Below are 22,041 nucleotides of genomic sequence, written 5' to 3'. Positions count from 1 at the left end.
TCACTTACGCTCAGATCACACAGGAGTCACTGCCCGGGTCGCTTACGCTCAGATCACACAGGGGTCACTGCCCGGGTCGCTTACGCTCAGATCACACAGGAGTCACTGCCCGGGTCACTTACGCTCAGATCACACAGGAGTCACTGCCCGGGTCACTTACGCTCAGATCACACAGGAGTCACTGCCCGGGTCGCTTACGCTGAGATCACACAGGAGTCACTGCCCGGGTCACTTACGCTCAGATCACACGGGAGTCACTGCCCGGGTCACTCATGATCAGATCACACGGGAGTCACTGCCCGGGTCGCTTATGCTCAGATCACACAGGAGTCACTGCCCGGGTCACTTACGCTCAGATCACACAGGAGTCACTGCCCGGGTCACTTACGCTCAGATCACACAGGAGTCACTGCCCGGGTCACTTACGCTCAGATCACACAGGAGTCACTGCCCGGGTCGCTTACGCTCAGATCACACAGGGGTCACTGCCCGGGTCGCTTACGCTCAGATCACACAGGAGTCACTGCCCGGGTCACTTACGCTCAGATCACACAGGAGTCACTGCCCGGGTCACTTACGCTCAGATCACACAGGAGTCACTGCCCGGGTCACTGACGCTCAGATCACACAGGAGTCACTGCCCGGGTCGCTTACGCTCAGATCACACAGGAGTCACTGCCCGGGTCCCTTACGCTCAGATCACACAGGAGTCACTGCCCGGGTCCCTTACGCTCAGATCACACAGGAGTCACTGCCCGGGTCACTTACGCTCAGATCACACAGGAGTCACTGCCCGGGTCGCTTACGCTCAGATCACACAGGAGTCACTGCCCGGGTCGCTTACGCTCAGATCACACAGGAGTCACTGCCCGGGTCGCTTACGCTCAGATCACACAGGAGTCACTGCCCGGGTCGCTTACGCTCAGATCACACAGGAGTCACTGCCCGGGTCACTTACGCTCAGATCACACAGGAGTCACTGCCCGGGTCGCTTATGCTCAGATCACACAGGGGTCACTGCCCGGGTCACTTACGCTCAGATCACACAGGAGTCACTGCCCGGGTCACTTACGCTCAGATCACACAGGAGTCACTGCCCGGGTCACTTACGCTCAGATCACACAGGAGTCACTGCCCGGGTCGCTTACGCTGAGATCACACAGGAGTCACTGCCCGGGTCGCTTACGCTCAGATCACACAGGAGTCACTGCCCGGGTCACTCATGATCAGATCACACAGGAGTCACTGCCCGGGTCGCTTATGCTCAGATCACACAGGAGTCACTGCCCGGGTCACTTACGCTCAGATCACACAGGAGTCACTGCCCGGGTCACTTACGCTCAGATCACACAGGAGTCACTGCCCGGGTCACTTACGCTCAGATCACACAGGAGTCACTGCCCGGGTCGCTTATGCTCAGATCACACAGGGGTCACTGCCCGGGTCACTTACGCTCAGATCACACAGGAGTCACTGCCCGGGTCACTTACGCTCAGATCACACAGGAGTCACTGCCCGGGTCACTTACGCTCAGATCACACAGGAGTCACTGCCCGGGTCACTTACGCTCAGATCACACAGGAGTCACTGCCCGGGTCGCTTACGCTCAGATCACACAGGAGTCACTGCCCGGGTCACTTACGCTCAGATCACACAGGAGTCACTGCCCGGGTCACTTACGCTCAGATCACACAGGAGTCACTGCCCGGGTCACTTATGAACAGATCACACAGGAGTCACTGCCCGGGTCACTTACGCTCAGATCACACAGGAGTCACGGCCCGGGTCGCTTACGCTCAGATCACACAGGAGTCACTGCCCGGGTCACTTATGCTCAGATCACACAGGAGTCACTGCCCGGGTCACTTACGCTCAGATCACACAGGAGTCACTGCCCGGATCACTCATGATCAGATCACACAGGAGTCACTGCCCGGGTCGCTTATGCTCAGATCACACAGGAGTCACTGCCCGGGTCACTTACGCTCAGATCACACAGGAGTCACTGCCCGGGTCACTTACGCTCAGATCACACAGGAGTCACTGCCCGGGTCACTTACGCTCAGATCACACAGGAGTCACTGCCCGGGTCGCTTACGCTCAGATCACACAGGGTCACTGCCCGGGTCCCTTACGCTCAGATCACACAGGAGTCACTGCCCGGGTCGCTTACGCTCAGATCACACAGGAGTCACTGCCCGGGTCACTTACGCTCAGATCACACAGGAGTCACTGCCCGGGTCACTTACGCTCAGATCACACAGGAGTCACTGCCCGGGTCGCTTACGCTCAGATCACACAGGAGTCACTGCCCGGGTCGCTTACGCTCAGATCACACAGGAGTCACTGCCCGGGTCACTTATGCTCAGATCACACAGGAGTCACTGCCCGGGTCACTTATGCTCAGATCACACAGGAGTCACTGCCCGGGTCACTCATGAACAGATCACACAGGAGTCACTGCCCGGGTCGCTTATGCTCAGATCACACAGGAGTCACTGCCCGGGTCACTTACGCTCAGATCACACAGGAGTCACTGCCCGGGTCGCTTATGCTCAGATCACACAGGGGTCACTGCCCGGGTCGCTTACGCTCAGATCACACAGGAGTCACTGCCCGGGTCACTTACGCTCAGATCACACAGGAGTCACTGCCCGGGTCACTTACGCTCAGATCACACAGGAGTCACTGCCCGGGTCACTCATGAACAGATCACACAGGAGTCACTGCCCGGGTCACTTATGCTCAGATCACACAGGAGTCACTGCCCGGGTCGCTTACGCTCAGATCACACAGGAGTCACTGCCCGGGTCGCTTACGCTCAGATCACACAGGAGTCACTGCCCGGGTCGCTTATGCTCAGATCACACAGGAGTCACTGCCCGGGTCGCTTACGCTCAGATCACACAGGAGTCACTGCCCGGGTCGCTTACGCTCAGATCACACAGGAGTCACTGCCCGGGTCACTTACGCTGAGATCACACAGGAGTCACTGCCCGGGTCACTCATGAACAGATCACACAGGAGTCACTGCCCGGGTCACTTATGCTCAGATCACACAGGAGTCACTGCCCGGGTCACTTATGCTCAGATCACACAGGAGTCACTGCCCGGGTCACTTACGCTCAGATCACACAGGAGTCACTGCCCGGGTCACTTACGCTCAGATCACACAGGAGTCACTGCCCGGGTCACTTACGCTCAGATCACACAGGAGTCACTGCCCGGGTCACTTACGCTCAGATCACACAGGAGTCACTGCCCGGGTCGCTTATGCTCAGATCACACAGGAGTCACTGCCCGGGTCACTTATGCTCAGATCACACAGGAGTCACTGCCCGTGTCGCTTATGCTCAGATCACACAGGAGTCACTGCCCGGGTCACTTATGCTCAGATCACACAGGAGTCACTGCCCGTGTCGCTTATGCTCAGATCACACAGGAGTCACTGCCCGGGTCACTTACGCTCAGATCACACAGGAGTCACTGCCCGGGTCACTTACGCTCAGATCACACAGGAGTCACTGCCCGGGTCGCTTACGCTCAGATCACACAGGAGTCACTGCCCGGGTCGCTTATGCTCAGATCACACAGGAGTCACTGCCCGGGTCACTTATGCTCAGATCACACAGGAGTCACTGCCCGGGTCGCTCATGCTCAGATCACACAGGAGTCACTGCCCGGGTCGCTTATGCTCAGATCACACAGGAGTCACTGCCCGGGTCGCTTATGCTCGTCAACATGTCTCCTTTATTCCACAGAAAGTCCTTATTAGTCAAAACAGAAAACTACTCACTGAGCTTGTAATGCCCTAGATAAAAAAATGAAGATTTTTTTTTTTTTTGTAACAGAGATATGGCATTTTTTCTTTAGGTCAGGACATTTGTAGTTTTGCAAAGAAGGACCTTGAAAAGACTAAAGCAGGCAGCAAGAGATACAGTTGCTTCTTGCTCGGTGCTTTAACTGGACAGAAAGAGACACCGTGCTGCTCACTCCTGCCTTCCACAGGCAGCTACTGGCCACTGGTGAGGGAGTGGACTCCAGAGACAACAGGAGGAGAGGAACAGCAAGTGCAGACCATGCTTTACGGAGTGTTGTAGAAAGAGAAGGAGAAATGGGCAGTGGCTGGACAGGGGAGTTGGAACAAGGAACTCTTCTTAAAGGTGAGAGCAATAATGGCATGGTTGCAGGTGGGAGGGTGGCAGCTGACAGAGAACAACACATGGGTGCTGCAAAGGGAGAGTGCGGACTTGCTGGTGAGATGTCCTGGGATGGGGGATCCAGGGCACAGGCTGGGGAGTCAACAAACATCACTGCAGCTGTGACCTGGCCCAGGATTCTTGAATGCAGCCAGCATCACTGCAGCTGTGAACTGGCCCAGGACTCTCTATGCACCCAGCATCACTGCAGCTGTGAACTGGCCCAGGATTCTTGAATGCAGCCAGCATCACTGCAGCCGTAACCTGGCCCAGGATTCTTGAATGCAGCCAGCATCACTGCAGCTGTGACCTAGCCCAGGACTCTCTATACACCCAGCATCACTGCAGCTGTGACCTGGCCCAGGATTCTTGAATGCAGCCAGCATCACTGCAGCTGTGAACTGGCCCAGGACTCTCTATGCACCCAGCATCACTGCAGCTGTGAACTGGCCCAGGATTCTTGAATGCAGCCAGCATCACTGCAGCCGTAACCTGGCCCAGGATTCTTGAATGCAGCCAGCATCACTGCAGCTGTGACCTAGCCCAGGACTCTCTATACACCCAGCATCACTGCAGCTGTGACCTGGCCCAGGATTCTTGAATGCAGCCAGCATCACTGCAGCTGTGAACTGGCCCAGGACTCTCTATGCACCCAGCATCACTGCAGCTGTGAACTGGCCCAGGATTCTTGAATGCAGCCAGCATCACTGCAGCCGTAACCTGGCCCAGGATTCTTGAATGCAGCCAGCATCACTGCAGCTGTGACCTAGCCCAGGACTCTCTATACACCCAGCATCACTGCAGCTGTGACCTGGCCCAGGATTCTTGAATGCAGCCAGCATCACTGTAGCTGTGAACTGGCCCAGGACTCTCTATGCACCCAGCATCACTGCAGCTGTAACCTGGCCCAGGGCTCTCTATGCACCCAGCATCACTGCAGCTGTGACCCTGCTCATTTCTCCCTTTCCTTGACACCCTCCATTAAATGCCCTGCACAGGACTGCTCAGTATGCACTCTCGCTGCCTTGCTCAATGCTGAAAGGATGAAAGGACCTCCATCTGCTCTCTGCAGCAAGTGAAGCATTCCCTTCCTATCTTCCTCCCGGCAAGAACTCTTGGCTTCTAGGCCAGTGGGTGCCCCAGCCACCCCTGGCACTTGCTTTTCTGGCTTTAACCCTGTTCAAGGGTCTTTGACACTGTGGAATCTGCTAACGTGAAGTCTCATGACATCACTTCCATCTGCCACTGGCTTTACGGGGCTCAGGCCTGGCCCAATGCCCCACCCCTCGTCTCGTCTCTGGCCCCCACCCTCCCTCCTCTAAGTCTGCTGCCACCATGTTGTCAGAATTACCCCCTAAAAAGAGGAAAATGAAATCATTATTCTCTACTTTCATGAAATTTCCATTGGGTCCTTGTAAGCCAAATCTTCAGGAGACAATACAGGGCCACTGACAAACTAGCTCCAATGTCTTTGCTATGCTCTGAATATTTGGGTCTCCCTCAAATTCACGGGTTGAAATCCTCACCTTCAAGGTGTTGGCATTAGGAGATGAGGCCTTAGAGGGTGATTAGGTCATGACGGTGGAGCCCTCACGAATGGGATGAGTGGCCTCAAAACAGAGGCCCGGGAGAGCGCCGCCACACCTGCCAGGACATGACTACTCAGAGAAGGCACTACTTATGTGGAGCAGGCAGAGGGCCCTCTCCAGACACCAGATCTGTGAGTGCCTTGATCTAGGAATTCCCAGGTCCAGAATGGTGAGAAACGAATTTGTGGTTTATAAACCACCCAGTCTGTGGCATTTTGTTATGGGAGCACGAAGGGACGAAGACAGTCCCCTGCACTGCTATCTCCCAGAATGGCTCTACTTCCCCGGAAAAGCGAGATGTCATCAGGAGCTCTTCCCCTTCGGGCGCTATTCTCACACTCTGAAATTCCCGTTCCTCCCAGCCATCAGCTGGCAAACTTAATTTCACTCTTCAAGAAGCACGAAATGTGACCACCTCTGTGAAGTCTTCGCTAGCTCTCCAAAAGAAGTCATCACTCCTGCACCTGTGGGATAGGGAGACCCAGCGCCCACCTGTGTGATGGGCGGAAGGTGGGTTTTGTTATTTATCTGCTCATATGAGAGCCCTGACGCTAGAATTGCCTCGAGGTGGGCCTGGCTCCATCTCGGTATTTCACGGTGCAGGACGGCACTGGGCACACGGTGGGCTTTGAGTGGAAAAGCTTGTTAGTGATCCCACATAAGCTAAGGGAGCAGTGTTGTTACTGACTCAAAAATGGACTTTCTCATGCTTTGATCATAAATTACTGTATGGGAGCAAATCATAATGAACATATGATCTCTCTGAATATTCAGGCCAAATTCTGGCTGAATAGGTTCTGCTAATATCACATTTTCAAAAATTCTAGAAATGCCAACAAGAAACCCATATGCGGGCTTCATTATGTTGACCTGCAGTCCCTCTTAATAACAACTGTGTTTCCAAAGGGAAACTTAGAAGATGTGAAAATTTCACCCCAAATACTTGGAAAAGAGATGCAAACATTTGACCAAAAATGGAAATTTGCTCCAAACTCCTATTTTTAGTTTACACAATGATGCAAAACGCTTTTTTTTTTTTACGTTGGTACAAGGCAAAGTGTGAACTTTGTCAAGGGAAGGTTATTTTAAGGGAAAATACAACAGAGCTCCAGCTGAAAATAGTCACAGGGCTTCATATATCACTTGGGCTATAAATTATGTATCGCATTTGTCAACCTGCCAGGCTGGTTCTTGATTTCAGAGGTGGCTGGTGTTGGCTAATACTGACTGTCTCACTCTGACTGCATTTTCCTTATAGAAGGACTTCTATTTTTGACCCTTATCCTCCACAGAGAAGCCTGGTAATTTTCAGTCAAGTACTTGGATTAAGGGCTTTATCGAAAATTACTAGGCCTCAACCAAACACAATAAGACAGACAATTCAGAGCATCTTCAGAAAAGAACACTGGTCTGCCATGATAAAACCAAACAGAAGGCTTTTGGGGCACACTCAGGCGGGCGGCAAGAATGGAACGGAAAAGGAGCAAGGAGTCATTATTAGCTCGGGAAGGAAGAAACGTAAAAGAATGAAAATGGAAACAGATGGAAATGACATTTTGCAGAGAGAAAGAAAAAGATTAAGAAACCAAGGGCTAGGCTGAAAGACATTCAAAACTTTAAAAAACGGTGGAAAAGCAAAAACAGAAGAATGATTCCGTGGGGAAGAAATACAGAAAGATAACAGAACATCATTCAAAAGCCCGTGTCCAATATAAAACAGCAGCAAATCCATTCTGCCTTGCTGGTTTCCAAGCACAAAGGCAGAGAAACTTTAATATCACCCGATTCCCGTCTCTCCCTGCCCCCGCCCGCTCTCCCGGGGAGCACAGAGAGACACCATCGCAGGGGGCCTGGGATGGGGACCCCTGCTCCCTTAACAGCCTGCTCAGCCTTGTCCAGAGGCAAGCTTGTCCTGGATTCTGGAAGCCCCTATTTCCCCTAGGAAGCTGTAGACATTTCAAACAGTGAATGAGCTCTAGGGTGTATATCCTTTCCACAGAGTAAGTACGTAATGAAGATTTCCTTAATTGCATATGGAAATGAAGATTTCCTTAATTGCATATGGAAATGGGCCACGAGGAGACAGGCTGGGTCAGTGGAGCTGTAGCCGGGTCATGGTTTTGCCAGACTGACGTCCCACTTGGCTTCCATTTTATCATCTTGTAAGCCCCAGTAATCACTGGTCTCCAAGCTTAACTGAGGTCTTAAGTCTCCTTACCCCAATACATTTGTAAAACTGGAATTGCATTGTTTCCCCTAAAATGAAATACATGTAAGATCGAACCAAGGAAATTCTTGTAAACACTCCAAGGGCTGCAGGCACATGCTCAGGACGTGAGCCTGGTGCACGTGGCGCTCTCAGTCAGGTTGGTAAGTTCTGTGGATGCTGACGGCCCTCCCTGCATGCTTGTCTGCCCGTTCAGTCACTTAATAAACTGCTGTAATCATTTGGACGGAAGATTATTATTTTTAACATACAAGATTCTAGACAGGAAAATCCAGCTCTGCTCTTGCAAGAATTTGTCTCTGTCTGATCCATAACCTTTGCAGTGAACGTGGTGCTAAAGTCAAGTTAGTGTTAGCCTTGGGAAAGGAGCACACTGACAAAACCCAACTGTGATGTGGCACGTGGCAGAGTGGGGTGGGATCTGCCCCCGGCCCGGCGCTGGGGGTGGGGAGGAGGGAGGCATGGCCCTTCGCTCTCCCAGGGGCTCAGTCTGAGTCAGGATGCAAGATCCGTTAACAAACAAAATATGCCCCAAATAAGGAACTTTGTGGAAAGTCTGAGTGACGGCCACCTTCTTGATCGTGTGCTGTTTGCTCAAGTGCTGGCCAGAATGTGCTCAACTCACTAACAAATGATCACCCTGAAAGCCCCGTGCCTGCGTATGTGTGTGGGCAGGGGGTGTCTGGGACCTGGCTGTACTCACTGTTCAATGTTGCTGTGAGCCTAAAACCACTCTTAAAAAGCTATTTAAAAAAATGGAGTGGAGCCCCGGCCACGGCACAGCTCCCTCAGAGGGAGATCCAGAGGTGGCAGCCACAGCCACTGCCTCTGCTCTCAGGAGCTTAAGTCAGCACGGGCCCTGGGGACTCAGGGATGGTCCCTGGAGCAGCTGGGACATCACCTGGGAGCTTCTCAGAAATGCAGAGCCTCGGGGCCCACCCCAGACCAGCTGAATCAAAATCTGGATTTTTACAAGATTCCCCAGTGAACTCCAAAAGCCACGAAAGTTTGAGAGCAGTGAAATATGCCCAGAAGGCGGGAAGGCAGCTGTCATGGCAGCCGTCACACGAGACAGCAGCAAGAAGCAGCCGGTCCATGCCGGGGCAGACCATGGGAAGGTGCAAGGGCTTGGGGAACAGAGGGCATGTTCAGAAGGCCAGATGCTGTGGGTGATGAGAGGGTACATCTGGAGGCTCGACTCCTACTCTAAGGGGCCTCATGCCAGGTGAGAGGCCTGGATCGCCTGCAGAGGAGATGGGGGAATCCCTGAGGTTTGGGCATCTTTGAAGCAGTTCACGCTGTGATCCAGAGGCCACTTTATTAGAAACCAGACTGCTATCTATCTGCAGGAGCGGAAGGGTGGAGACAGGTATGGGGCCTTGGGGAGGAGAGTGGGTAGGGATCTCAGACAGACCCAGGTGAGAGGGACTGAGAGCTTACAAGGAGATACAAAGTGAACTGGATCTAGCAGCAGGGCTTCTGCCCAGAGGCCCGAGTTGTTCAGAAGTGGCCCAGGTAGAAGTGGGTCAAGATGGTGCAGATCTTAGAGCCAGTCTGTCAGCGGGGAAGGCTCGCATTCCCTAAGGCACGTGCATAGACAGATCCTGAGGAGCAAACGTGACTTATCCTTGCTAAGCCCGGGAAATGAAAAATGAGATTATAATGGGATTTATCCAAAGCACAAGTGAAAACAACATCACCGAGGGGCATAATTCTAAATTTTAATAATAAAATAGGTATCGGAAAACTCTGTCTTGCTCCAACAAGAAGATGCTGCTTTTTCTTGATTTCTTACACTTTATCTTGGCAGCTGCCTGTTTCTACCTCTCTCCTATTTGCCTCATCTGTATTTCCTTCAGGGCCATGTGAGAACTCCCAAGTCACCCTTCCCTCCAGGTTCCCCCTGGTAACTGCCGTAGTCTTGACAGCTGTTTCACCACTACAGAAATGACATTGAGTCACAGGAAAAAAACATCATATCTTGGTGCTTGTGATCATGCTTTTTTCCTTGCCATTTCGACATACATTTTATTCTTTCCAGACTTGAGTCCCCATTTTGTAACTCTTTCAGAAATATTTTCGCTGTTTAAATATTCCTGTAGTCTAAGGAGTAGATACCAACAGGCAGGCAGGCAATTCTACTGCCTGTGAGGCCCCACAGGACAGTGGGCAGCTTCCGCTTCCCAGCCGCATGTGGGCGGCAGTGCTGGTCTGACGATGTTCTTGGCGCTCAACAAGAGCAAAGTCTTTGACTCAGAGCAGCACCGTCCAACAGGAACCCAACAGGAGCCACATCTGTGAATGTTGCATTTCCTAGCTGCTACCTTTTAAAGAGTAAAATTAATTTTAGTAATATTGACTCTATCTAAAATATTACTATTTCAACATGAAATCTATACAAACAAATGAATGAGACACCTGGTATTAGTTTGCCAGGGCTGCCATAATGAAGCATTGAGTGGGTACTGGGGGCCTCAAGTCACATTCATTCACTTCCTCACTGTTCTGGAGGCCAGGATTCTACGATCAAAGTGTCTGCCGGGCTGGTTTCCTCTGAGTCCTCTCTCGTTGGCTTGTAGATGGCTGCTTTCTTGCTGTATCCTCAATATGGTCTTCCCTGTGTATGTCTGTATCCTAATCCCCCTTCTTATAAGGACACCAGTCAGATTCGATTAGGGCCCACCCTAATGACCTCATTTTACCTTAATTACCTCTTTAAAGACCCTATCTCCAAATATAGTCACATTTTGAAACACTGAAGGTTAGGATTTCAACATAGGAATTTTGGGGTGATGCAACTCAGCCCATAAGAACATTTGTTTTTTTGTACTTGGTCTTAGAAAGATGGTTCACACGGGCCCAATGGCCGCATGTGGCTCAGGACTCAGTACTGGACAACAGTGAGGGTTAGAGTCCTACCAATTAATTGAGAGTTGGTTTCTCTGGTGCTCAGCTGCTCAGAGGGCTTAAAGAAATATCTGAGACTGAGTAATCTATAAAGAAAAGAGGTTTAATCAGCTTACAGTTCCATAGGCTGTACAGGAAGCATGGCAGCAGCCACTTCTGGGGAGGCGTCAGGGAGCTTATACTCACGGCGGAAGGCAAAGCAGGCACAGGACCGAGAGCAGAAGGCAGGGAGGTCTCACAACCCCTCTTTTTTTTTTTTTTTTTTTTTTGAGACAGAGTTCCTGTCACCCAGGCTGGAGTGCAGTGTCTCAGTCTTGGCTCACTGCAATCTCCGCCTCCCAGGTTCAAGCGATTCTCATGCCTCAGCCTCCCAAGTAGCTGGGATTACAGGTGCCTGCCACCACGATGGGCTAATTTTTGTATTTTCAGTAGAAACGGGGTTTTGTCATATTGGCCAGGCTGGTCTCAAACTCCTGACCTCAGGTGATCTGCCCCGCCTCAGCCCGAAGTGCTGGGATTACAGGCATGAGCCACCACGCCCGGCCGGTCCCACACACTTTTGAACAACCCAGATCTCACGAGAACTCACTCACTCTCACGACACAGCACCAAGGAGGAAATCCACCCTTATGACCCAATCACCTCCCACCAGGCCCCACCTCCAACACTGGAGATTACAACGACTTGAGATTTGGGCAGGGACCCAGATCGAAACTGTATCAGGGCTCCACACCAATCAAGGCCCTCCTTCAAGTTTCCTTGGGCTGTGTCACCTGCCCACTAAGGCCTGTGATGACCTGTGGACCATTTAAAAAGTATTTTTCCCCCAAGATAATGACAATCTGGGAATGGAGTGTGGAAAGGTGTGCCCTGGGCCCTCCCAACCTCAAGCTTCTCAACCTTCAGCCGTGGCCTTTGTCATTCCACTGCATTTAGGAAAGGCAGGAGGATGTTATTTCTCAAATGATGGCACATCCCCAAAGCAGCCGGGGATACTCAGGCCTCAGCCTTGTTTCTTAAACAAAAGTGATTCTAAGTCTGGCACAAAACATCACACTTCGAGCTTCTACTGTGTGTCCCCTTCCTCCTGCACTGGCCACCTGGTGGGACTCCCCACATCGCAGTCATGGGGGTCAGGAGCCCACTCTCTCAGGCTGCTTCTCCTGCAGGGTTCTGCCTACCTAAGCCCCCTCTTTAACGGAAGAAGGAAACTCCACGACAGAGAAACGAGGATTGAGGCCCAACAAGTTTTATGAGATGCTATTCTCACATCTCTAGTTGTGGGGAAGCCGAGTTATTTGGGAGACTAGCGTGGACGTCGTCTTTCTCAGAATACATGCATACTTAGGGGATTTCTAGATGAACCATCTAGATTGGATGGTGCTCTTGATTGGAACCCGACTCACCTGTCTAACAAGCTGTGTGGTGCATGTGGGTGCCGCTCACACTCACCTGCCCCTAAGTGCACTTCTCCACCCCTTGAAGTCTGGGGTGATCATGTGATCTGCTTCAGCCAATGACATGAACACTGTCATTTTGGGGCAGAAGCCCCAGGGCGGGGGACTCTTTGCTGTCCTCTCCGGCTGTGTTCCTCTGTAGTGGAACCTCTGTTCACCTGGGTTCCGAGCGAAAAGGAGGATACGGAGCATGTGTGAGAAACACACCTGTGCTGTTTGGAGCCATGGAGATTCGGAGAGGTTCAAACTCTAGTGCAGGCCATCCAGATTGTTATGGAAGATGAATTATTTCCTACTGCTCCTTTTCCCAGAAAATGTAATGCTTGTTGATGTTAAAATGAATTTTTTGCCTTGCAGCTGATCACTCAGATACTTCAAATTTCATTTTATCAAATTCTTTCCAGCACCTGTTCTTCATCTCACTTTAGTTTTAGAGGGATAAGGAGGCTTTGTTCCTTTTTAACATTCTCGTGGAAATATTATGGATATTCAGAAGTGGCTTTTCCATCGGTTTTATCAATACAGCTACTACGAAGAAAATCCTCCTAAAACTCATTCTGATTCAAGGCCAGCCAGTGATCACTTTGCCACAGCCTTTGTTCTGTCTCCACCAAAACACAGGGACATCTGAGGACATTCCTTGAGTCTGTTTTGCTTTAGCTGCCCATTCCATTTCATCACTTGAATTCATTTTTTCTAAGGCGGGCTTTCTCAACCTGGACACGACAGGGATTCTGGGCTATTTCTTTCTGGTGTGGGGGCCATGTGTGCACTGCTGGAGGGTTAGCAGCACCTTCTCTTCCCCCAGTCAGGAGAACCCACAATGCCTCCTGCAGATCTCAGTTGAGAACCACTGTTCTGAACCGAACACATTCGTTTTGCCCCTCCATATGATTTTTTGGATGAACTATCACAATGTAGGAAAAGATATTTGGCTACCTTTGCTAAAAAAAAAAAAAAAAAGACTCCGTTTTTTGATTTATCATTTATTGAAGGCCACCTGTCCTGCCATACATGAGCATTTCTCATCTGTCAGGAAGCACTGTTAAATGCTGACTTTTCATTCATTTGTTCATTCTTTCCACACACGTCCATAATGTAATGAGCATGTGCTGTGTGCCAGGCACTGTTTCGAGCATTAGATGCATGGTGGGGAATTGACGCGTGAGGTTCTATCTTCACAGAGCTCAGAGCCTACTGGGGAACTCATTAAAGAAACACACAAGCAAATCTATCATTGCAAATAATAGTGGGTGCCATAAAGGAGAAAAGAGGATGTTTCCGTGGCTGGAGAAGAGGTGACATTTAAGCTGAGACAGGAAGGAGTATGCCCAGGGCACTGCAGGGGGACATTCCTTGAGTCCACCATGCACGCGTGGTCCTCTACCACAAAGTAACAGGTAGCCCAGAATGCCAATCATGCCCAGATTGAGAAAGCCTGGCTTAGAAAAAGCTAATTCAAGTGACAAAATGGTACAGGCAGCAAAAGGAAAACTGACTCAAGCAACATCCTCAAGGCAGTGCAGCAGAAGCCCGCTGGGCAGTGGCAGAGAGGGCTGGTGCATTTCAGGACGCAGAAGGGCCAGTGTGGCTGGAATGCAGAGGGCAAGGGAGGGAATGAGGGTGGAGAGGTCGCGGGAGCCAACGCTGGTCAGAGGATGTGCTGCCACAAAGAGAGCCCGGCAACAGCCATCAACAAATGCGCACATTCCTTCAGTCCCGTGACCTCTGGCCCTCGGGCCTCCCGGCCACCCCAGGGTCCCTGCCTCCTGCCCTGCCCTGCCCATTCTGTAGCACTGCTCACCCTGGAGCCAAGAAGCCACTGCCGGGAAGGGATGACTGCATTTGCTCCATTTCTTTACCAGTTTGCTGAGAAACAGGATTCTCCTGGCTAACCTAGTACAATTTTAGTAATTGGCCCTAATCCTCAAAGCTTCTCATTCCAGAGAACAAAAATATATCCTGTTCCACTACAGCAGCGGTCCCCAACCTTTTTGGCACCAGGGACTGGTTTCAGGGAGGAAAATTTTTCCATGGACTGGGGTAGGGGATGGTTTCAGGATGATTCACGGGCATTACATTGATCGTGTACTTTATTTCTATTATTATTACATTGTAATACATAACGAAATAATTATACAACTCACCATCATGTAGAATCAGTGGGAGCCTGAACTTGTTTTCTTGCAACTAGATGATCCCATCAGGGGAAGATGGGAGACAGTGACAGATCATCAGGCATTAGATTCTCATGAGGAGTATGGCACCTAGATCCCTCACACGCACAGTTCACAATAGGGATCATTCTCCTGTGAGAATCTAATGGTGCTGCTGATCTGGCAGGAGGTGGAGCTCAGGTGGTAATGCGGGCGATGGGGAACGGCTGTAAACACAGATGAAGCTTTGCTTGCTCACCCGTTGCTCACCTGCTGCTGTGCAGCCTGGTTCCTAACAGGCCACGACCTGTACCAGAGGCTGAGGACCTGGGGTTTGGGGACCCCTAAACTACAGGAATGGGTGTAATTCACAGAACATTTCCAATCCTTATTTCCAAGCAGCCGTTGGGAGCCCACATGCCATTCTGAAAACGTCAGACTTTCTCCCTGTGTCAAGAATGGCAGGGACAAATAAAGGATGCTGCAACGCTTACTCCAAATGTGAGCAGAATCCCAAGCTCGTGACCACGGGGACTCTGTCAAGTCATTGTTTTCAATGGGGTTTGGTTTATGTCAACAGCCACAAAAAGGGGCAGCCGTCATCCCTCCCGGGCATCAGTACAATTGTGGGTAGGACTGTGTCCCCAGAAATATTTAAAGTCCTAATCCCTGGTATTTCTGAATCTGACCTTATTTGGAAACAGGGTATTTGGATGTAATCAAGGGAAGATGAGGACCCGCTGGAGGAGAGTGGGCCCTCACCTAACCGCTGGTACCTCCTAAGGAGAAGGAGACTGAGACAGAAACTCGCATGAGGAGAAGGCCTGTGATGACGGAGGAAGGGCTTGGAGCGATGTGGTTACAGATGACCAGTGCCAGCAACACACGCAAAGGAAAAGGCACGGGGCAGATTTTCCCCTGCAGCCTTCAGAGGGGGCGGCCACGCCAACACCGTGACATCAGGCTTGCAGCTCCCAGCACTAAGCTATGAGAATACATTCCCGTTGTTGAAAGCCACCCAGTTTGTGCTACAGCAGCCCTAGGATGTGAACGTCGGTACCTTCATAAAGTGTGCTAGTCGGTTTTCTCAAAGGAAAAAAAGAAAAATAAAACAGGTTCTGAAATGAGTTAGGAATCTCGATGAAACCAAAGAAGGAGTTCCAATGTCACTTCGGTGGCAGGTTTTAAAAACTTCTGAAACTGAAACAGCTTTTTTTTTTTTAAATAGTTACTGCATATCTTAATCAGAAGAACTACAGTGATCAAATATACTACTGGCTGATTAAAATGACAGCAGGTTTCCTTTTAGTGGAAGTCAAGTGGAATCTATAATTCTGTTTAAGCCAATTAAACCAGAAGCCACCAGGATGGAGCAATATCCATCCTACCATGGGATTAATTCTTCCGTGACAACAGAAAAATGCAGGATGTCAAAGGAATACATTAGCTCTGTGGGCACGGAAACACCTCCGAATCAGTGTTCCAGACTTAGTTCCCTGTGGTAAGGGTTATAAAAATACTTGGTGCTTTTTTAGAGCATCTATAAAAGGGCTATTGATTTTTTTTAAAAGAAGATTTCTACTTTTAAGTGCAAGCTGAAGGAACATGCATAAAACATTTCAATATACAATTTGTAACAAATTTCTGGTTCTGCAAAAATCACATGCTAAAAAACGTGTTTACAACTCTGCAGGTAGGTGCATGGAAAGAGGAAAACAAGGACAATTGCTTTTTGTGTTTTACCTTGCCTTTGTCGAAGTAGTGGATGATTTCCTGGTAGAGCTGCTCCTTCAGCTGTCCCTGTGTGGTGGCCTGGTACCCGTCCCGCTGGGTGAGGTGGGCCACACACACATCCTCCGACCACTAAGGGAGAAGCATAGCATGAGCGGACCCGAGGCGGACACACCCAGGGACGTCAGAATGGTGTGAGCTTCGCATCGGACACGCGTGTGGGCCACGGTTCTGGAGACGTGTGGCTGCTGTCAACAGGCTGGGGACTGCCAGGGCAGAGCCTCTGTCCGGACATACCGACAGGCATAAAAGACACAGGGGAGGCACAGCTGCAGTGGGGTTCAGACAAAAGAAAAACCCAGCAGGTTCTGCAAAGCACGGAACTGGCAGCTTGCAAATGACACCTCCTGACATCCCGGGACAAATCAGGAGCCAGGTGATCCAGGGCCATCCCAAGAGCGGCACCCCAGGGCTCTGGTCTCAGTGCTGCGTGGGTTGGCATTTTAATCAACAGCAAAGATGGTACATGGAACACACAAGTCACCCAGAAAGTGACTAGAAAGGCTGTCAAGCTCCTTAAAGATGGGGAGGTGTCTTTGCACCATCAGCCATAGGCAAGGTGCTGGGCACAGAGTCAGGGTTTGGCCAGTATTCCTGGAAGCATTGGTGCAGTCGGCGTGTGAGCTGAAGATGCACGAGGAGACATGCCAGAGGGAAGGCAAGGCCACTTAACAGATACAACGTGTCAGCTCCTGAACTTGGGCTCAACACATCAGTGGCATTAAGTATAAGGTTCAATAAAATTCAGCAGCTATTTGATGAGGACCTGCTGTGTGCCACAAACTAGGTCAAAGAGGAGGCGGAAGATGCCTGACCCCCAGGATGGTGCGATTCTACATTAGAGAATAATGACACAGAACAACACTGCGTGAGCTAGGACCGGGCCACTGCACTCTAGCCCGGACAACAGAGCAAGACCCTTCTACAGGAAGAAGAAGAAAAAAAAACAGAACAAGAAAAAGAACACTGTGAAAAAGACTCCATGGGCACCTACGGGCAGGAGGCATGTGCTCCCACTGGGCAGCCTGGAGGCTCACGGGAGGACACGGTGAGCACGGGCTTGCTTATTGCTGGCCCTAGGAGAGGGAGCTTGACCCTGTTTTCAGCCAGGCCAGGGAGGGTGCTGCAAAGGCACTAAGTGGGAAGCTGGGGTCCGGGCAACGGGGCAAGGCTCCGTCAGCTGCTTACTGTCTTAGCAAAGGTCCCGCCCCACTTTCCTGAAACCACAGGCTGGGGAGCACCTCCCGCTGGACATCAGGGTTCCCAGGCACAGGGCACGGGCCCTGTATGGCTCTGCCTTTCCAGAAAGGTCAGGCAAGAGTGAGAAGCCTTTAAGCGGTCTGCAAGATTTTTCACCTTAAAATTGAACTTGCATATCTCCATCACAATTGGACAAACTCTTTAACTTTGAAGTTTGTACAACATAATTGGTCTACTTTTATTGGAGGATGGAGAATAAAAGCAAAACTAGATTCTGAAATGTAACCACAATAAAATAAATTAAGAACAAGCAAGTTCAGAATCCAAATGACTTCCTTGCATTTTTAAATCACTTTTGCAAATGAAAACATGGACTAGGGAAGCAAAAATCCTCTCTACCTGCCACTTCCACATGGAGATGTAATAATTTGATTGCTAGGCGAAAAACTAAAGTTTTTATTGCTCTTGGTTTTGACGAAAGATATGCCTAACCAAAAAAGAAGATTCTATTTGAGGATTTTCAGTTAACAAACAATAATATATCTGTCATACTGAAGAATTTTCGCAACAACAGAAATCATGTTCTTTGGTGAGGTGATTAACTAGCATGAATTCACATTTACAGTAATATCAAAACATATTTAGAAAAAATTGCAAAATGTAATGGGGCAAAAGATATGGAGAGAGATTATGTAGCATTCCCCATTAAACTGGAAAATTCAGAAGCCCAGGGGAAACAACAATGCAATTGGGCCTATCGATTTGAGTTGTGAAACAAACCATCATGCAGTTTGTGACAAACCCATCTGTACTCAATAAATCCAATGATTAAACAAATGATGCTTTTAGGCACATATATACATTTTACATTCACACATGCATATAAAAGTTTACGTTCTATGAGAGACGGAGTAAGGGTTGAGTGAGCAGTTTGTCAACCCCATTTTAATTTCCCTGGGGTAAAAGAAATATCTTCACATTTGCAAAAAACACCTTGTTACTGAAATTTGAGTTTTGAATAAATGAAGGCCATCAGAATTCATAGTGGGATAGCTGGTATCAGAGGTACCAACTGAAATTTCCATCCTTATAAATTATGCTCCTTGGGAGAGCCCACGTGGCACGGGGCAAAATGGGTCCTCAGACAGCCAGCCTCAGGAGGACAACTGATGAGGCCCCTCCAGACTGAGCTGAGCTTTGTGTGCTTTATTTGTAACAGACACTGCTGTTTCCAGGCAGAGGCAAATTTCCATACTCGCAGGTCTCTAGGGCAGCCTGTGTATATTTGTGTCACAGAAACTATCAGAAATTTCAGGATCGGGCCAAAGATGGAAAGAGTCTTACCAGAGTTTTACTCCATAACACAATGTCTTCCTTAACTCCTATTACCTAATTGACACTACTGAATGCCCATTTAATGTAATTTTCTCTGGTTTTCTTTCATTACATTTTTGGTTTTTGGGAGGCTGGCCTGGATTTGGAAACATGACTCCTTGAATGAGCAGTCTTTGTGGAATGCCACCAAACTAAATTCTAATTCTTGTAACTGTTCTTATTTATCCAGTTCATAATTTTTCAAATTTTTATAAGGATGTCATGAGCAAGATCATCTAATAACTTACTGGAGTTGTGAAATATAAAACTAGAGGCTGTATAGCAATTTGTCCATTCATCCATCCATCCATCCATCCATCCATCCATCCATACGTCACTGTAAACAAAGAAAGTCAATGTCTGAAGCTATCTGAGTAATAAAAGAACCACTAAGAGTAGACAGTTGTCATGCCAGACTTGTGCTAGGAGCAACACTCTTTAGAAGAATCAGGCAGAGAGCACTAGCAGGAGGTCTCAACGTGAACTGATAGAGTGAAAAGTCATGATCTGGTCCCTAACTCTTTACTAAGACAATTAGGGGTATGTCTCATCCTATCTCTTAGCTGTTCTACCAGGAAAATTCCTTCTTGATATTGTTCTCCACCATCCTGGAGTCCTGTAGTCCTGAACAAGGAATTGTAGAATCTCTAACTTGCTGTCAGCTCACAGCCAAGTGATGGGAGTTTATAATGCTCAGTGATCACCTGCTATGACATCTAATTAAATCTGCATTCAGCAGGGACAAATCTCTAATCAAAGTACTTCCTAAATATTTTTGTTCATATCCTTGCATTTATTTAGTCAATTTCATAAAACCTTAAGTTATAGGCCTACTAAAATTTGCCATGGAAAAATACAATTCTGAATACTGTTAGAATTTATAACAATAGAATCATCAAAGTGACTGGTAATTGACATTACCTTAAGAAGCTTTGCATGGAGAAGCAAGGTGTAAGCCGCTTCGGTGTAGTTATCACACTCCTTGTGCAGGTCACAGAGCTTGTACAAATACCTGAGACAATAAAACAGAGGTATGTCCTTAAAATGTCACTAAATAATTTGTGTTGAGGATTGCAAGAGCTAAATTCTATGTTCAACAGTAAATCACGGCTACACTTCCTTTTTACAATGTTCATAATTCAAAATGCCTTAAAAACTTTTGGTACAGAAAGCACTAAGAAAAACTCAGGAAAAAAATAAAGATGATACACAAAGGTAGAATTTTCCTTCAAATTTTTCATTCCTTTTCATTTTCCCTTAAACATTTTTAGTGAGACACACAATACTTGATTGTGATTTTCTGCATTTCTACTGAGTCCAAATGCACAAAAAAATCCGTAAAAATACAAATCCATCAGAATAAAGAGCTCCAATGATTACAGTCAATGTGATCGAAAGAATTTCTTTGCCATAAAGAAATAAAGGTAACTGAGTTATTAAATTCACATAGTATGTTCTTAAAAAGGAGAAGTAAAAACAATCTTAGAAATAGAAAATTAGACAATCACACTCAGTGTAATAAACACATGACTAAAAACTCATGCTGCGTAGGTTACATCCTTCTCCTAGTCTCCAGAGTGGTAATCTTGCTAATTATTTGACACGAGACTTTAGAATTAACCAAGAGAGAAGGGCTCAATCACAGTCCCTCACTCCAGGGAGCAAGGCGAGTAGGGAAGCAAAATCCAGCAGGCAATGCAAGATGTTTCTCTTCTTCATGGAAGAAAGACATAAAAAACACGGGACTATGGCGTCAGTTAACTAAGAGCAGACTGAAAAATTATAACTCCCCTATGTCTGGTAAAGTTATAACTGGATTTCTCACTGGATCATATAACTTACTGTGAAACATTAAAATTTATGTGCTTATCTTTTTGCAAAAGGGCCACATGAGTTGGTCAACAGGTACAAAACGCTGTGAAATAATTATTTGTAGTTTTGCTTTTGAGTTGGCTAATGGTGACCACCAAGAACTCTGCACTGGTCTGGACAAGCTATGCAAGAGCTGAGAATGTATCTGGGACCTCCACCAAACTCTACCTTATACGTTTCACAATTTTCTACAAAATACACCTTTGCGGCTATAACACATTTCTTAGCATACGTAAACATACAACATATATTATTATTTATAATTAACATGCAGACAAGCGTGATGCATACATACCTTATATACATTTCTTCTCTTTCAATTTCTTTGTAGAAATTCTGAAAAGTTAAACCATAATACTGTTTTAAGAAATCTGTTCCACAAAAGGTATCACACGCACAATAAAAATTCAAGATACTTCATCTTGTGTCAAACGCAGCCAAATGGACCCAGTTCTTTGGATCAGAACCATAAATTCACATAAATTGCAAAACCATCTTACACGGTTCTTCACTTTTTTTTTTGCTAGTCAAACACAATTACATTTCTACACTGAACACTGTGATGACTAAAATCAACTTCTGTCACTTGAAAGTCACTTGTCTTCAATTAAAACAAGGTATTGCCCAAAAAGACATGAAATCTTAGCCATAGTAATCTCATCAGAATAAATGAATACATAAATAAATATCCCAAATTTGGGAATAAGCAAATAAGCATCATCAACATGATTTAAAGCTTTCTGGGCCCAGCCTCAGCAAGAGCTACAAAGACAATATGATAATACAGACCTGAGTTATGCAATACACTAGCCAGTAGCCACATATATTAAAAGGTAAAGTAAATTTAACTAACATTGAATAAATAATTCACTTCTCCAGCTGCACTTGCCACACTTGGAGTGCTTAACAGCCACATGGGGCTAGTCTACTGTATCAAACAGTCTACACAAGACACTTCCATTATCCCAGAACTTTCTGGTAGATAGCACTGTTCCAGACAGGCAAACCTTCCAAACCACAGTTAAAAAAAAGGGCTGCCTCTGAAAAAGCCCCCTGTGTATAAACACTGATGGAGAAAGCTTAGTTAGTAGATTAAAACCAATGGATTATTTCTACATATTTACTGGAAAATATCGTCTGGTTGAGCGATAACATTTCTATCAAAATTATATTTCTTAAGGTGAACATCTCCATAAACACTTTAAAATCTTTTTCACCCAGGAGCCACCAGAGAGGCACAGAAGTCACCTCACAAGGCCTAAGGTAAGG

The 22,041-nt window shown here is 48.0% G+C and overlaps 1 protein-coding gene across 7 annotated transcripts in view; it reads right to left on the bottom strand.

Moving 5' to 3' along the window:
• The window catches only part of DOCK1 (dedicator of cytokinesis 1), a 585,238-nt gene that overhangs the window by 84,257 nt on the left and 478,940 nt on the right, over window positions 1–22,041 (bottom strand). For 4 of the 7 annotated variants that reach the window (XM_054659991.2, XM_054659994.2, XM_054659992.2 and 1 more), the window contains 3 exons: window positions 21,068–21,108; window positions 19,822–19,912; window positions 16,279–16,398 (listed from right to left, as the gene is read on the bottom strand). In XM_054659991.2, coding sequence (XP_054515966.1) covers window positions 16,279–16,398; window positions 19,822–19,912; window positions 21,068–21,108 — 252 coding nt within the window. Of the gene's footprint in view, window positions 1–16,278; window positions 16,399–19,218; window positions 19,238–19,821; window positions 19,913–21,067; window positions 21,109–22,041 lie in introns of those variants that run through there. The other 3 variants (XM_054659996.2, XM_054659997.2, XM_063782260.1) reach the window with 2 other exon arrangements.

This window comes from Pan troglodytes, chromosome 8, assembly GCF_028858775.2.
Source record: "Pan troglodytes isolate AG18354 chromosome 8, NHGRI_mPanTro3-v2.0_pri, whole genome shotgun sequence".
NCBI classification, from domain to species: domain Eukaryota; kingdom Metazoa; phylum Chordata; class Mammalia; order Primates; family Hominidae; genus Pan; species Pan troglodytes.
The sequence above is the reverse complement of the archived record's forward strand: the minus strand, read 5'-3'. Positions and strand labels throughout refer to the sequence as shown.